The 17,293-nt window shown below is 42.1% G+C and overlaps 1 protein-coding gene across 1 annotated transcript in view; it reads left to right on the top strand.

The window, feature by feature from the left end:
• Nucleotides 1–17,293, top strand: part of TUBGCP3 (tubulin gamma complex associated protein 3) — a 1,295,126-nt gene that overhangs the window by 138,017 nt on the left and 1,139,816 nt on the right. Inside the window, exon 4 of the mRNA XM_044072631.1 lies at nucleotides 14,377–14,454. Within this exon, the coding sequence (XP_043928566.1) occupies nucleotides 14,377–14,454 (78 nt within the window). The remainder of the gene's footprint in view (nucleotides 1–14,376; nucleotides 14,455–17,293) is intronic.

Below are 17,293 nucleotides of genomic sequence, written 5' to 3'. Positions count from 1 at the left end.
GATAAAATGACTGGCTCTATTTGTAGGAGTAATTTTGCTGTTTAACTGTTAGTGCCTTGATTTCATACTCATAATGCTCTTTGACCATGGTGTCCAAACTGCCACTGTGTTAGCAGGTTAGCAAAATAAAAACATCCCTGCCATTCACTGAAGCAAGACCTAAAGTGATATGAACTATTTTTTTTTCTGTAGCTAACTGTCTCAGTAAAAATAGTGTAAGAATCTGTTTATTAATTTTCTGCCTGTAATAGTGACATGCACTCTGTTGGAGGCCCCATTTAATTGTCGATAGACAAAAAGGTGCATCAGAAATTAGCTATTCAACACTCACTAGGACTAAGGTTTCCACAGAGTAAAGCCTTTGTTATCCAGCCCCTACTGCTGGTGTCTTCTGTCATAAATTTTAGTCCTTGCAGAGGTACTGAACCTTTTTGCTCTCTTACATTTCCCCCTCTTAATATGGTTGCTGTCATACTTGAATATAGTATTTTGCTTTTTTCTTGCCTACTCTATTTCCATCCTTTATCTCTCCACTCTCTAGCTGTGTATATTATCAGTGCTGTGTCTGTAACACTTCACTGCAGATGCATCATACTGTGCTTTGCTACCTCTGAAATTTCTTTCTTAGATTTTGTATGTAACATGTACACTAACTGCTTTCCATGTTCTCACAATGATTGCTTCTGGATGTACACAGTCCTGGGATGGTAAGTCTCTCATCAGTCCATCTTACTTATCAATACAGTAGTTGCCATTCAATCATTTACCTTTTTTTCTGTTATCCACCTTTGGTCACAGATCTGTAACCTTCATATTACTCTGTTATAGTAAACACGTCTCCTGTCCCCTGTTCTCCAGTAACTGCCTCAGATAAGACTGTTCTCTTTATCCCTCCTGCTGCTGTACAGCTCCATTCCATTTTTGTGTTTCCTCATTCTGTCCCAAACATTAGTGACTTGAATGCTAGCAATTCTCCCTGTCAAACTGCTTGACCATCTCACTACATCTCACTCGAAGCTGTACATCACTTTTGTACCAAATCAGATTATCCAGTCTGTCCACACAAAACACTACATCTCACTGTCTGCATCATTCCTCACATACACATTTTCATAAACAAACTTACTTATGCCACTACTGTTTAGTCTATAAATTAGGATTAAATCGCACATGCAAAATAAAATGACTTTTATCTCTTGCCAGAAAGGTCATAGAGTGACAATTATGTACCCCAACATACTTGAAATTTCTCTTTATTTACATACTGTCCCCATTTTCAGTAACTGACTCATCTTCCTAAAAATTAACAACCACAGAAGTGTACATCAGAGAGAGTGTCTATGTGTGTCTGGGTTTGTGTGTGTGTATATATGTGTACATGGCCAGGAAACAACATCCCTACTGCCGAACATGTATCCCTATTGCTGAGGACATCTTCTCTTTTGCTTCTACTAACATCCATCAGGAAAATATCTTCCTAGGTGATTTAAACATAAGTTGGCCTGCTGCTTGCTGTGACTCTTCCCCTTAAACATTTTAAACCTGTGTGGTTTTAGTCATCTAATTCCAATCCAAACTAGATATGATGATTAACATCCATTTGACTGGATTCTGAATTCAGACCATAGTAAAGTAAACTCTACGGGTGCAATGCCAGATAACTTAAGTAACAATCTTCCCAACTTTGCTAAAATATCCTTCACCTATATCCCTAAACAGCATCACTCTAGCACAGTTTGCAACTTATCAAAACTTTGAACTGATACTTTTAGTGCTTCCATGGAGAGGTATAACTGGAATATACTAAAAAAAAAAACTACCACTTGATAAAATCGTATCAGAGTATGACAAATTGTTCTTAAATTTCTAAATGAACAAGCTCCACTAATGTGCATAGATGATTTGAAATTACACAAATCCAAAAGTAAAAGTGTAAATAATGCATGCTTGACACCAATGAGAATGCAGCCTGCTGTGCTTCTTCCCATCAAAGTATTATTTGTAGCCTTTGACAGGGCTTCTGAGACTTGTTCCCAGACAATTTCCAGGGAAATTACATTTTCAGAGATAATAGGGACAGTAATGTTGCTATAAGGTAAAGTTAGCATTAAATTTGTGTGGTAGTGTATTGGCTGTATCCTTTGGAGTCAGAATGTTTGATATCTTCAGAATTTGTGATATTGTGGGTACACTCGGTGCATTGTTGGGCATTATTATTTAATTTCATGATGTAACTAAAGATTTTTTATGGTAGCGTTGTCGCCTCACAGTAAGACGCTGTCCGGTTCGATTCTCAGCTAGAGCGTCTTCTGCGTGGAGACCTGCGTGAATGGGCATACCTTCGTTGAAGGTTGTGCGTCAGGGCTGGTAACTCTGCACGTAAAAATCAACCACCAATCATTAGCGGACCGGAGTTCCGCTGTGGCGACCCTTAACCGGGAAAAGCCGAAAGACACTACAACAACAACAACTGAAGATTTATTTCCTTTGATGTGTGTAAAGACCTTAACTTTGTACTTCGTTTTACATTTTCTAGTTGTACTCTTAAGTTCTTTACTGGCATACTTCACTGTGGCCTTGAGGAAAGAGTTGGGGATTTCTTGCAACTTTTCATTTTCCTTTTGTTGGGGGTTCCATTCTGAATTTACTATTATATTAAGGGAGGATGGGTACAGACTTTACTATGCAGCCTGTTTAGGTGCTGGCAAAAGTTGGAGGTGAATGCACTAACCGTTTCCCTTGGGTCAGTTTGTGGAGGATTGAGGGGAATTCTGTATAAGCTTATGGAAAATGATTGTAATTTTGTATAGTCTTCTGCAAAGTTAAATAGGTTTGCATTGTGGAAGTTCCTAAAAGTGGTTTCATTTGGAGGTGGGATGCTACCACTAGGCCTGACAAAAAGGATTACTGATTTGTGGTCATATTTAACCAGGATGAGAAGATGCAAGCTGTGTAGAGCTGGGAGCTAGGTTGGCAATGACTGAGTCCAGGATATTAGAGTCTGTAATGGATAGTTTTACAATTTGCTCCAGTGCATTGGTATTAACAAAGCCTTGGAAATGCTAACTGTGTTTTAGAGGGTTAAATGTGGTAGTCAACGTTTGGGTAATTGAAATCCCCTAGCATGACGGTATTTGGTTTGATATTTAAACCCTCAATGTTATTAAGGTAGTCTCCATGATCTTTGGGGAACTTTGATAAAGATCTGCAGCAAGCAATGAAGTAATTGTTAGATTTTTTAGGGTGGTTTGGATCTCCAGGAGCTCCAGGTTTAGGGTTGTGGGTAATCTGATGTGAGGTGATGAGGTTTCTGATAAATACATATATTACCCCACTGTTATCCAAGGGCCTGAAGAAGTGGTACTCACTATACCCTGGTGTAGAGGGAGTACTGTCATTGCACTGAAACAATGTTTGAGTAAGTTAATCAGGTAAAAATGTGTTTCAGTTGCAGGAAGGCCTCAACATCTAGCATCAGTTTATGTGGAGTCCTAGCATTGAGTAGTGCCTCCATGATGTTGAATGAGTTTGAGTTAGCTGTATAGGAATAAGGAGTAAGGGACTGTGCCCCAAAAAGTTATTATGGGGACAATAAAGGTTTAAGCCATCCTGTGTGTAGAAGGATACTTTATCGAGCATCTCATCCCAGGCTGACACATACTGAGTTTGAGCCAAGACTTCATTCCTGGTGAAGGCAAGATTGGTCTTGAGTACTATGCCTTTCCTGACTCTAGCAGTTACATATTAAGTTCTAACCTGTTTCTCTGCATGTCCTTTCGGGTGGAACACCTTAGGTCATTCATTTCCATAAGTGCCACCACTAAACTGTAGTCATATTTGTCTGATTTAAGGGACATTAGGGCCTTTATAGCATCACGGATCCTGGCACCAGACAAGCAGCGTACTGTCATCCTGTTCTTGTCTAGTCTGATGTGGAGACATTTCCCCTGTGTGGAAGAAGTTTTTTTTAAGTACTACAGATGTGAAAGATAATTGAAAAAGCACATAGACAAATGGACAGTGCAAGGAAATGGACATGTCTGAAATATTTCACTTAAATGAAATGTCTTTTGAATATGTATAAAGGGTCTTATTTTGATGTAAAATGCGCATGATGTGCTTAATTTAAAATACTGACCACAGTGGAATGCATGCTACCTCGCAGAATCCATTATACAGTTATTTATCATGTAAATCACAGATATTTTGTATAACATTAAATACTAACGATGTAGCTGCAGGAATCTGCATATGATTTAGTTTATTTTGGAGTGTCCTGCATATTTAAAGACTTTATGGAGATCACATCCAGTGCATCTTTTTTTTTTTTTTACCTGCTATCTAGCAGATCCATCAAGAGAAATAAATAATTTTTATGGAAAGACAACAGAAAGCAAGTATTGTAGCGTCTGTCTCATCTCAATTCATTTTATTGAGTCAAAGTAACACCGTAGGCAGAAATTAATGGAGTAGCAAATTGTGTTGTGTAGCTTATTTTCACATCTGGAATGTTTTACATAAATTATTATAGCAGCAGTCAGTATTTTTCTACTTTTAAAGTTTGAGAACTGGGTGAGGACAATCTACACAAACAGGTAAAGTAAAATAATTTTCAGTGAACTGCAAAACTTAATGTGGCATGTGGACATAATACATTTTTGGGATTTTCAAACAAAATGGTACAGACTTAAACCACAGCATGTTGTTGATAGTTTTTCATATTAAAAGCCCTGATCTCGTTTAAGTAAATTTAAGATTCACATTGGTTGGACAGAGTATGGAAAGCTAAATAGATTGTAATGTAAAGGAAGCATGTTGAAAAGTTGTCCATTTACATTTATTTGTATTAGTTGTATTTGATTTAGTCTTTTTGCTAATGTAGTATGCTGTGGGTCAGGGTTGAGTGTTGGCTTGTGTTAGCACAGCTGAATGTCTCCAAAACTGTTACAGTTCTTATTTTTATTCATTTTTCCCCCATACTTTTTTTATGAGTTCCTTGTACTTTAATATCTCTTGTACGTTCTTTTGGAGATTCTTGTCAGATGTGGATATTAAGAGTACTTTTATGCTGCACGTTCTGTAGTACTATCTCGCCTTTATTCTTGCATATGGGTTCGGAGCCAACTTGGTCAATTACAAAGCTCAAAGTCTCTTAGTTGGCTCGTGGCAAGGTAAGTATCCCATAGTGTACTAGTAAGAATCCCCAGATCTTGTTTACCGTGTCTACAAGTTCAGAAGTGCTTCTTGCTTGGCTGTGGCTAAGTTGGATATTTTTTATTACTATTATAGTTCTTACTGAAATTTCTGCTTATAAAATAGCTTCGTTTACATAGATTTAGTAATAGTTATCATAGGTAGTAAATAGTAGTGTGTTTTTGCTAAATTTTCTGTAGTTATTGCTTAGAGCTTGTTGGCCGTCTCTAGGTCTGTATTTTGTTCTCCGAGTGTTATCCCTTCTGTGTGCTAGTTTTTTGAGATAGTTTCCTGTTAGTGTAGGTCCGTGGTTGTGTTAGGACCTTGCTTTGTAGTATTTCAGTAGAATAGTATTCTGTGTGCAGTGTCGTTTGCTATTATTGGCTAGTTTTTAGCCTGTTTAAATTTTACTTTTTGTGGTATTTTTTCTGACTTAGTTTCTTTCCTGTTTCCTAGCAGCTAGGTCCGTTTAAGTTAGAGGACCTAGTCCTTTATTAAACGTTCTGGTGTTGTTCCCTCTACAGGGCTAGGCCCGTTTAAGTTAGAGGACCTAGTCCTCGACTGTCTTTTTTGTGTGTAGTTTTCATACAGGGTGAGCCCCGTTTAAGTTAGAGGACCTTGTCCTCTCTTCTGTCTTTATAGAGTTCTGTTTGTACTAAGCATGTCTAAGGAGTCCGAAGATCATAAACCTTCGGGTTTTAAAAAGTGCCTTAAGTGCTCCCAAAAAATGTCAATCACTGACGGCCATAGTAACTGTGTTTACTGCCTCGGAGCCATTCATCTACAGGAAACTTGTTCTTTCTGTCACTCCTTCAGCTCCAGAGTTCTCCAAGAAAGGAAGAACAAATTAATACTGAAAGGTCTCCTTACGCCTTCATTCGAGGAGGATTTAGCCAGCTATTCATCATCCTCCAAGTCTCCCTCTTCAAAGAAAGAGCCATCAGCCATCAAGTCAGCAAAGAGACATTCTCCTGCACTGGCTAATTTGTCTGGACCTCCTCAGAAAGTATTAAAGTTGGATAAGCCTTCTTCCTCTTCGGCTCCACTGTCCTCGGAGCCGGTCTAGGTTATCGATGTTGACACTGCAGTATCGGCCCCAAGTCTTTCGGAGCCGACCACTGAGAAATTGCATTGGACCCAGTCTAGAGAGCTTTTGCCTGTCTCCCCACCTTTACAATCTCCCATATTACAGAGATCTAGGTCGCCTACCCTGTCATCCAGATCCTCCAAGAGCCTTTCGGAAGAGGATATAGACAGAGTAGAGCTTAGACTTTTGAAGTAGTCTGCTTTACCAAAATTGTTGCTGGTTCCGACTCGGTTGCGGAGCCATCTAAGACTATTCTCCCTGTTGCTTGTTCCTCCTCCGAGCCGTGTTGGTCCTTCGTAGCTGGAGATTTCGGGGCCACTTGTTGTGGAACCCTCAGTTCCAGCACCCCTTGTGTCTGTCTTGGAGCCGAGTTCTCCGACACCTTTGGCGCCGTCCTTGGTGTCTAGGAACTGAAGCTCACTAGCTGGCCCCAACAGGGACGCTTGGACCCGGACTTCCTCAGTGTCGAGCTTACCTCTCGGTGCGTTGGCTAGTTTGAGCTTGGACCCTGCATCCATCTCGGAGCTGAGGGCTACCTCCGTTTCCTCAGAACCGGGGCTGTCCTCGGAGCCAGAGAGATCTGCATTTGAGATGATGAGGAGTGTGCTGTCTCGGTCGTCAGCTCCGCACAAGGGTACCGATACCCTTTCCCCCTCAAGCACCGACCTCTGTGTCAGCACCATCTCTCTCTGTTGGCAGCACAGACCTGCAGCCTCAGGAGCCCCCATTGGGTGGCCTCCAGTCTTCCAAAACCTCCTCAGAATACCCTTCTGAGGACATGCAGGAGGAAGCATGTAGACTCCTCGATGAGTCCATCACCTCGGACACTGACCTCGAGGAGTCAGAAGGGTCCTCTAGGTTACCCTCTGATGATATCTCCTTTGTAGATATCTTAGAGATCCTGAAGCAGAGAGGTGGCTGGCCCACTGTCTCCCCTTCTGATGTGGAGTCTGTGTACCTGAAGGGTTTTGGGTCTCAACCTTCAACCTCTTGGGTGTCTCCACCTTTTGATGAGCTCCTGGACCTAGTTAGTCGAAAGGTGTGGGAAACTTCTAATGCTGTGGAACCAGTCTTCAAAAGATCCAACAAATTTCTCTCAGCCCCCAAAGAGAAAGAGTTCTTGACCAAAGATGTGCCTGTAGATGCCATAGTGGTAGCGGCAGCCACAAAGAAGGAACTACCGGAGACTTCTACATCTGTCCATCCACCGAACAAGAAGTCTCGAACGATGGATAGATATGGGAAGCGTATCTTCTCTTCAGCGGCTTTTACTCTCAGATCGCTGAATTACCTCACACATTTTACTAGGCTTTAAAGAGATCTCTTAAAGGAGCTAGGAGATACTCTCCAAGGTACATCAACTGAAGGAGTCCCTAAGAAAGTTACTGCTCAGTTGTCCACCTTAAATTCCATTGTTAACTCCTCCATGACGCTGATTTCCTATGCAGCAGATGGAGTGAGTAGGGCAGTGGGTTCAGGGGTTTCCCTTAGGAGACACTCCTGGATGCACTTATGTAATTTTACGGAGCCCATCAAATCTACTTTTACCAACGCCCCTTCGACGGTTCCTCTTTGTTTGGACCTAAGGTAAAAGATACATTCACCAGGTGCGAACAGGAAGGGAAAACTCTCTCTGCCATGGGAGTACATTGTACCGTCCCTTCTAGACCATACCCCAAGGGTCAGAGAGGCGGGAAAATGTGGTTCAAGAAATCCCAGAGACCTTTCCCGGACGCACAGGTTGATTCCTCCTTCAGAGGCAGGGGAGGAGGAGCTAATGGTAGATGTCGCTCTAGAGGCGGGGGGGGGGTCCCCCCAACCAGGGTGGCCACGATTCTTTTCATGGCCGTCCCTATCAGCGCTCTTGATGTGGGGCTTGGCTGCGCTTCCCTGGAGCCAGTCGGGGGTTGCTTATCTTTGTATCCAGAAGCCTGGCTCAACATCACCCAAGACAAGTGGGTACAAAGAATAATCACCAGAGGATGCTCCATACCCTTCTTTCTTCCACCCCACACCCCCAAGAAGATCCCAGATGTTCCACCTAATCACAAGGATCAAGCAACTATAGAAGTTCAAAGGTTGCTTTCAAAGAGAGTCATCCAAACCATCCCCGCAGACCAGATAGGATTCAGAACTTACTCCAGATTCTTTTTAGTACCAAAACGAACAGGGGACTGGAGGCCCATTTTGGACCTCAGCAAATTAAACGAATCAGTAAAGAAGTCCAAGTTCCAAATGGTAACCCTGCATTCTGTACTCCCTCTGTTAGGGAAAGACAATTGGATGTGCTTCATAGATCTCCAGGATGCGTACTACCACACTAAAATGGACAGAGCATCTAGGAGTCATCTGTGCTTCCGGCTGGGAGCCAGTCATTACCAATTTCGTGCTCTGCCCTTTGGTCTTACCACAGCCACCAGTATGTTCACCAAATGCATGGCGGTAGTGACAGCTCACTTGAGACGTCATGGATTCCAAGTGTTTCCGTACCTGGATGACTGGCTCCTGACCGCCACCGCCACTCCTACAAGCCAGGGGTTCAAGCATCCAGCTCTACACACAGCTAGAAATTATGATAAATTGGGAAAAGTCTGCCTTGTCGCCCTCTCAATTTGTGACATTTATAGGCGCAGAATTGGACACAGTCGCCACGATGGCTCATCTTCCTGCAGACCGAATTCAAAATCTCAGGCAACAGATATACAGCTGACTTCCTCAGCAAAACGTCAACGCCAAGACAGTGCTGAAACTTTTAGGGACCATGGCTTCTACCATAACTCTATTTCCCCTAGCCAGATTGCATATGCGAATCCTTCAATGACTTCTTTTTTCGTAGTGGTCTCTTCAACAACTACCTCTATCTCATCATATTCTCTTAACTGAATCTTGTAAAAAGGACCTTTGTTGATGAATTCAGCCCGATCAACTGATGACAGGTACACCCTTCCTTCCTCGCCATCCCGTTGCTACTGTGACCACAGATGCCTCCCAGATAGGGTGGGGGGGGGCATTATCCAGGCAGGACTGTCCAAGACACACGGAAAGATCATGAGGCTCACTTGCATAGCAATGTCCTAGAGATGAGAGCAGTGCTACTAGCGTTGCAAGCACTTCACGACTTTCTTCCTCTAGGGACGATAGCAATCCAGTAGGGCAATATGTCAGTAGTATGGTATCTAAACAAGCAAGGAGGAACCAGACCTTACCCCCTATGTCGAGAGGCTCTTCGTGTTTGGCAGTGGGTGATATCTTCCCAGCGCTTTCTAGTAGCAGTGCATATCCCGGGGACAACCAGTGTGATAGCCGACAAGCTCAGCAAGGCAATCTTGATGCCGCATGAGTGGTCTCTAAATCAGAAAGTCACTGAACAGATTTTCTGCACATGGAGACAGCCTTGATGCGATCTGTTTGCCAGTCCAATCAGTGTCAAATGCAGCAGCTACTACTCCCTTATCCCTCCCTCCGGGGGAGTCACCGAGAGACGCACATGTTCACAATTGGCCTCCGGGACTTCTTTATGCGTTTACCCCTTTCCACTCATATCGAAAGTGGTCCAGAAAGTAAAGTCCTTGGGAAGCAAAATTATTCTGATCACTCCTTATTGGCCTCGTCAGATTTGGTTCCCCTTTCTCGGGCCTCATCTCCTAGACGATCCATGGACTCTGGACCCAGTTCCAGACCTCTTGACACACGTCAGATTCCCTTCACCCCTGCCTCCAAACCCTCAACTTGACAGCGTGACTGCTCCACTTCCATCCCTAGTCAGGCTTCATGATTTTTCACCTGCAGTGACCCATATCCTCACATCTTCCCACAAACCTTCTACGAGGAAATTATATGCTAGCAAATGGAGATTTTCTATCTGGGCAAAAGAGAAAAATGTAGATCCTTATACAGCACCCATCCCCTTGGTGTTAGAATTCCTAACCAAACTTCTCCATCGGGGATCAGCTGCTGCTACAATTAAAGTTCAACTGGCAGCAATATCCATTTTTCATTTGGGACAACATGAGCCTAATCTGATGGCTCACAGATTGTGTAAAACTTTCCTCAAAGGCACTACCTTGCTAAGACCTTCCTTTCAGGAACCTGTATCTCCTTGGGATCTAAATTTCGTTCTGTCCAAAATTTCGTTCTGTCCAAACTTACTTCCCCGCCTTTTGAACCTGCACATTCTTGTGAACTGAAGTTTCTGTCTTGGAAGACCATTTTTCTAGTAGCTATTACATCAGCTAGAAGGGTGTCAGAGTTGCAAGCACTGTTAATCAAACCATCTTACTTGATTTTTCATAGAAACAGAGTTTCCCTTAGTACAAAACCCTTCCTTCATCCCCAAAGTTTGCTCTCAGTCTAATTTGAACCAAACTATCGAACTGCCTGTATTTTTTCCTAATCATTCAAACAGTGCAGAATATAAATTTTATCAACTTGATGTTCACAGACGGTTAACGGTTCTACCTACATAGAACCAAGGAAATTAGAAAATCAGACCAGTTGTTCGTATCCTATTCTGAAACTAGGATAAGTCTGCCAGTCTCCAAGGTAACTCTATCTAATTAGATTTCCAACTGTATCTCTTTTATCTACTCTTCCACTGGAAAAGAACTTCCTTTTAAAATTAAGGCTCATTCTACCAGATCCCTATCCACATCTGCTGCCTTTCAAGCCAGAGTCCCAATTGACAGTATTTGTGCAGCAGCAACATGGGCTACCCCTCATACCTTTATTACTCATTACAAATTGGATTTGACCTCAAGGGGTAGAGCCTCCTTTGGTTCCACATTTCTTAGGAGTATATTCCGGTGAGCCAACCGAGAAAATAGTGCTAGGGACGCTGTTCCATATATAAGAATGAAGGAGAGATAGGACTACAGAGCATAAAGAAGTTATGTACTCACCATAACATTCCATGTTTGTAGTCCATCTCGCCCTTCATTCTTATGAACCCACCCACCTACCCCTGTCCATGTATTCTTGGAGGATCTGGAGACAGGATAGTACTGCCTTTGGTAGGGTGAAGACCTTTCATCTTTGTTGTTCTTTGTGGATAATTTTTCTGTCACTTTTATAGTCAGCAGCATCTGGGGATTCTTACTAGTGCACTTTGGGGATACCTACCTTGCCACGAGCCAACTAAGAGACTTTGAGTTTTGTAATCGGCCGAGTCGGAGGTGAGGATTGGCTCCGAACCCATTTGAAAGAATGAAGGGCGAGATGGACTACAAACATGGAATGTTATGGTGAGTACATAACCTCTTTTTTTTAGTAGCTGGCATATCCTACTGCAGTGCCATATGAATTTAGTCACTTGTTTTAAGACATACTAGTAAGGTCAGAAATGTCTGTTTGAATGAAACACCTAGTTCTTAATGTCCTTGCACTGGATACTGTAGAGTCCTGTTTGATTTGAATGCTTTTGTTTTGTTGTCATTGCATCATCACTGTTATATAACCAGTAAGTATTAATGCACCTAGATTTTGTAGCTGCAGCGTGTGATTAACTTAATACATTGTTTTTGAGAGATGCTACAAAATTTACCCTTGCAACCTCCTTTGCTCAGTTCTTTTAAAATAATGTTGACAATTTTAATCGAGGTTTGTGCCCTCTACCGTGACTGTTTCAGTGTTATACACAATGAAGTCGTTGCTCGAGTGTAATCTTTTCTCATACCTTGGTAAGTGGGTGAAGGCTTGAGATTATCATTTAGTTCTGCAGAATGTTGCCACTATTATGCAAAAGTGTTGCTAGCAGCTTTCTTTCTTAGGTATAGGATGTTGCCTTCTCTTTGAGACTGCAGTTGGTGATGTAGTATGTAGTGAGGATAGTGAGCTTGATGTAATCTTGTGAATAACTATACTGATGCACTGATGTGTAGTTTGTTATTCCAGGAGGATGATGCATATTTAATTAATGTCAGAACTAGCCACTTAGTAGTGTAAACATTGGCAGTAGGTGATTTGGCCACATTGACTAATGTTGATCTGACACCCTGATCTCTTGTATAAATGGTGGAAAAGGGGATTGATAATGACGATGATGGCGGGAATCTGAAGGGTGGTATGAAACACAGCTTCAAAATGGAGCATATCAAATGTAAGGGTGCAAGGAATCAGCAATATGCAACTCTTTGGGACCATCCATGCAGATTCAGATATTAAATTGTGCTCCTTTTCAAACATTTATACAAACACCATTAAGTAATTTACCTTAAGGTAGGGCTGAGGGACCCGATTTGGCTTTTTCTAGTGACCACTGATGATATGGTAAGAATCTCAGAAGTCAGAATCATACAGTGTTCTCTTTTGGCAAAAGTGAGCACACTAATGGTGTAATGTGCCTGTGCCATTGGCTGAGCAGACATACCATCCATATCCCCTTTGTCATCTGTAGTCGTGTCTCAACAAAATTTTCACATGGCTGTCTCCAAGTATACCTTCATATGTAGCAGCATGTAATTTGAATTATGTATTGTTATTGTATTTGTCCATGGACGCTAGAATGTTAATTTTGTACGGAATCTGTGTTAATCTTTATTTCTCTTTACTTCATCCTGGTGTGTGGCAGAGAGGCTCTGTTGGGATCAGTCAATTCAGCTCATTATCCAGGGTCAGCCTTTGGTCATCTGGTGCCCTAGGCAAAAGATCTCCACAGCACCCCCCACCATATTACCTGCTGTCCCCATCCTGGTCTACCTACACCATCCAGATTACTTTTTTCTTCCTTTTTCTCACAGCTTGTCTTACTCATCAGTTTTTCCTGTATTCACTCAACATATTTTAAAGAAAGCATTTCTTTACTACAAAAAAATAAAATAAATACTGAGCAGACATACCATCCATATCCCCTAGAGCAGCGTCCTAGGCGGCCTATGCCTAAGGCCACCTGTGTCGTTATCAAAAGTATTAAAGTGTAAATACATAGCAGCCACACTCAGCAGTGAATGCATTTTGAATGCATTTCTAGTATAAGGAAAGCCTCAAAACATAATGTAAGTACAGATTTTAAATAAAGGAATCAAAAATCGAACCATTGTGTTGTCATTTAGCTTACAAACTGTTTGTTACAAAAAAGTAGCCGAGTTCCTTGGGTATTTTTCACATTTCAGATGGCTCAAGTGGTTTTGCAGTTTTTAAAGCAGAGATTTTTCTAATTTAGCCTTGGTGCAGCAGTATGAATAGTGAAGTTATTTTGCTGTGATGAAATAAGCAGTTTTGTCTTCCTTTTTAACATACAGTTTCATTAATACTTAATGTAAGTTTTATCCTTTAACAAGGTGTTACTGTATGTTGCAGAAATTTAACAGTCTGCCATACAATTTAGTACATTTGTGATCTATTTGCCAGTTTACCAAATTCATGGTTGTGGGAGATCACTGTAGAATCCCAGTAGTGAATGCACACAAGCTAGAAAAGCCAGTCCTGGAAAGAATGGCATTCTGTTGTATTAGAACATTTGTGGGCACAAGCATACAGTATGCCTCTGTCTCTCTCTGTCTCGCTCTCTTGTCTGTCTCTCTCTCTGTCTTTCCCTCGCACATGACATCCACATCAGTTCACTTGCACACAATAGATTAACTGGTGTAAATGTCGTGAGCAGTAGTGCAAAAAAAAATCCATGGAGAGACTGGGAACACATGCAGACCTTACAAGTAAAGAAGCCATGCCAAGAATTGAACTGGAGAATCACTATTGGATAACGGTGTTAAGTGCTCTACTACTCTGCTGTCTAAATGAAGAAGTTGCATTTATCAGATAATGTGAAGACCACTAGTGATTTTTATTTCATTTCATTAAAACTGTCTGTCTTTAAGTGGCGCCTATAGTAGCTATGAGTAAAGTTTCATGATATCTGTATATGCTTAAGTGAAAAGTAATGTTGTTATGATCCAGTGAGTACAGTTCTTGAAACTTTGTGATCTCAAGTCTGTTAACTTTGTGTACATGTGAACAATTAACCTTAGTTTGTCTTGGTACTGCTTGCTTGTGTAGCTGGCTTCTCTCAAATTAGGTATCCATCTCACCCCTAACTTTGTTATGTCTATTACTTGCTACAGGTTTTGTGGGCTTATTTTGATTTGTATCTTTTTCTTCAACAGGGTGTGTTAAAAAACAGATGGTCTGTTCTCTACCTCTTGTTCAGCCTAATGGAAGATCCACGTAAACCACAAAATAAGGTAGAGAACATTCAGTAAATATATATAAATGATAAATTGTGAGGTTATGGTAATGCATACCAGAGAACCTTGACTGTACTATACTGTATCTTTGGTGGTGAAGTCACCTTGGCTATTGCCTGAGTTCTGTAGTACATTGAAGTACTATTGTTTTATCATTGTAATGTGCAGTAAATGTGCATAAGAATTTGATATATTATGGCATACCAATGAAAACTACAAAGCATACACCTAACATATTCACAACTAACTACAGTACACATGCTTATTCATTACCCAGAAAAATGCCCTACACTACAAAACTCATTACTACCCTACTGAACAGCAAGGGATCTCCATTCTAGTAACAAATTCTTACTACTCCCAAATAAGTCCAATGATGTTGCAGGAAACTCGCCGTACTCCCAATGCATTGTTAAACTCTGGAACAGTATTCCCACACAAATAAAACTCTCAAACAAACATAATAGTTTTAAACCACTGCTTAGACAATGTCTTAACCAGTCCTGATCCTGCACATGCTCATCGCCAGGTTAAGACTTTGTGCTCACCATACGATATTCTCCAAATAATCCTCTTAAACAGAGTACTCTCAACCTTTCACTGAAATGACAGAGCACTTTTTATATACAACTGCTTGCCTGTACAATGCACTAAGTTGCACATAGGTTCATAGGTTGGTACTAGGCTATCGGCCCTAGGGCCTATACAAGCCTAGCCATAACAATTCCCTGGCTGTTTCTTCCCAGAATATTTACTTCCCTGGCCCCCTGTCTAGCAGGGCGACTGACGTGATCCCCGGGGTGAATTTCCTATCTCCCATCCAGTCATCAAGGTTCCTTTTGAAGATGGCCAAAGAGGCGCTCAGCTTGTCATGTATGGGCAGTCTATTCCAGAGTATGGGGAGCCTCTGGGTCAGGAACCTAACCTTCCAGTATGTTTTGTTCATTGTAATGACCAGGTTTAGATCCCTGGAGCGTATGGCTCTGAGGGATTGGGATTTCTTTAAGTGTAGCATGTCCAGCAGCACTGGTTTTGACATGGCCTTGTATGTTGAGCAGAGATCACCTCTAAGGAGGCTATATGCGACAGAGTATAACTGGAGTTTTTTTAGACGGTCAGCATAGGGTATCTGCTTTAAGCATGTGATTCGTTTAGTGAGGTATTTCTGTGGCCTTTCCAGTTGTTGCAGATGTCTTGTGAGGTACATACCAAATGGGGCATTGCAATCCATAATGGGTCTAATGAGGGATGAGTACAGTGGGACAGTGACCTCCTTTTTTCTGGATGAATAGCCCTTAGTGATGAGGTGTGCCACATAGAGCGATTTCCTGACTGTTGTGGCTATGTGGTTATCGAAGGTGAGACCACTGTCCACCTGTGTCCCTAAGTCCCTTATCAGACTTTCGGTGTTTAGTGTACTGCCACTTATGTGGTAATTCATGGGTACATGGTTTCTCCCAAAGGGGATAACTGTATATTTTTGGCATTGTGCTTGAGCCCATGGCTCTGGCACCAAGCATCTGTTTCTGTAAAGCCCTTTTGTAGAATATCAACATCATTTGGGGATTTAATAATGGCTCACAGTTTGCATTCATCTGCGAACTTTGTTAGCCAGAATCTTTTAGCACTGGCCTGTACTTCAGAGAAGTAGATGCCAAACAAGAGCGATGTTCTTCATCTCACATTGCTGCAGTCCTTACACTTGGGTAGTCCGCTGTCCTCGGTCGGCCCGAATATCAAAGTATAAGGCTGACGTCGGTCAAGGCGCATTTGACTGACATCAGGACGTCAGGGTACAAATGCGCATGACCAACGTCATATCCTCAGTCTTTTTTGCCGCATGGTCCGATGCAGAAGCAGCATTGCAAGTGCCGGTTGGCGTTCTGAGATTTTTCAAGTTTGAAGTTTCAGACCGAGTTCAAAGTTGGCTAAGTACCCCGTTGGGGAATATTTTGGTTTTTTCTTGCCTCAGTGATTTACCGGATGTCAGAAAAGTCAATAATTGCATTTCTTGTGGGAAACAGATACCGCATAGAGATTATCATACTTTGTGTATTCCTTGCTTAGGGCCTGAGCACGACATTGTTGGCTGTCGCTCTTGTGCTAGATTTAATAAACGCACTATAAAGAGAAGGTTGGATTGTGCAAGGTTAGTTTTTGGGAAGCGGTGTAATTATAAAATGCCGTCGGATGCTCCGACGCCCGCTTCTTCGAAGAAGCGCAAGGACAAGGCAGTTAAGCCTAGGCTAGAAGAACCATCTGTACCGGACGCCGGTTCTTTGGAGGTGTCGGTGGAGCCGGTGGCTCCGCCGGAGGTTTCTTTGTGTTCCCAGGGTGAGACCTTATTATTGCAAGATGTGGCCTCTCAGGAGGCAAGTCAGGCTGAGGGGGCTTCTCAGGTTACTATACTCCCCTCCCTTCCTAGGGTGACTAGGCCCTCTCCTTCTGTTTCTAAGGCTTCTCCCAGGGGCAGGCCAGGTTTGACTTCAGTTGGTGTTACCCCTAGCTCTTCAGGTACTGTGCCCAAGAAGCATATGCTTAAAATGGCAGAAGATTTGATTACTTTAATTAGGGGTTCTATGCCCCCTCCTGATAAGAGACCTAGGTTGGAACCTGAGCTGGGGGGTTTTGAGCAGGCTTCGGATGTTTCAGAGTCTTCGGCTGAAGACTTGCAGGAGTACTCTCCTTATTCTGATTCTGATCTGGATGATTCTACTCCTCCTGCTTCTCCTCCTGAGGATTTTTCTTTTTCAGAAACTCTTCATTCCACGAGGGAGCATTTTAAGTGGGAAGGTCAGGACTTCTCTGATTCCAGGAAAAGGCTTAGGGAATTTTT

Source organism: Protopterus annectens, chromosome 5.part0 (genome assembly GCF_019279795.1).
Source record: "Protopterus annectens isolate FY-2018-M chromosome 5.part0, PAN1.0, whole genome shotgun sequence".
NCBI classification, from domain to species: Eukaryota; Metazoa; Chordata; order Ceratodontiformes; family Protopteridae; genus Protopterus; species Protopterus annectens.
Note: the sequence above shows the minus strand (reverse complement) of the source record. Positions and strands in the feature narration are given on the sequence as shown.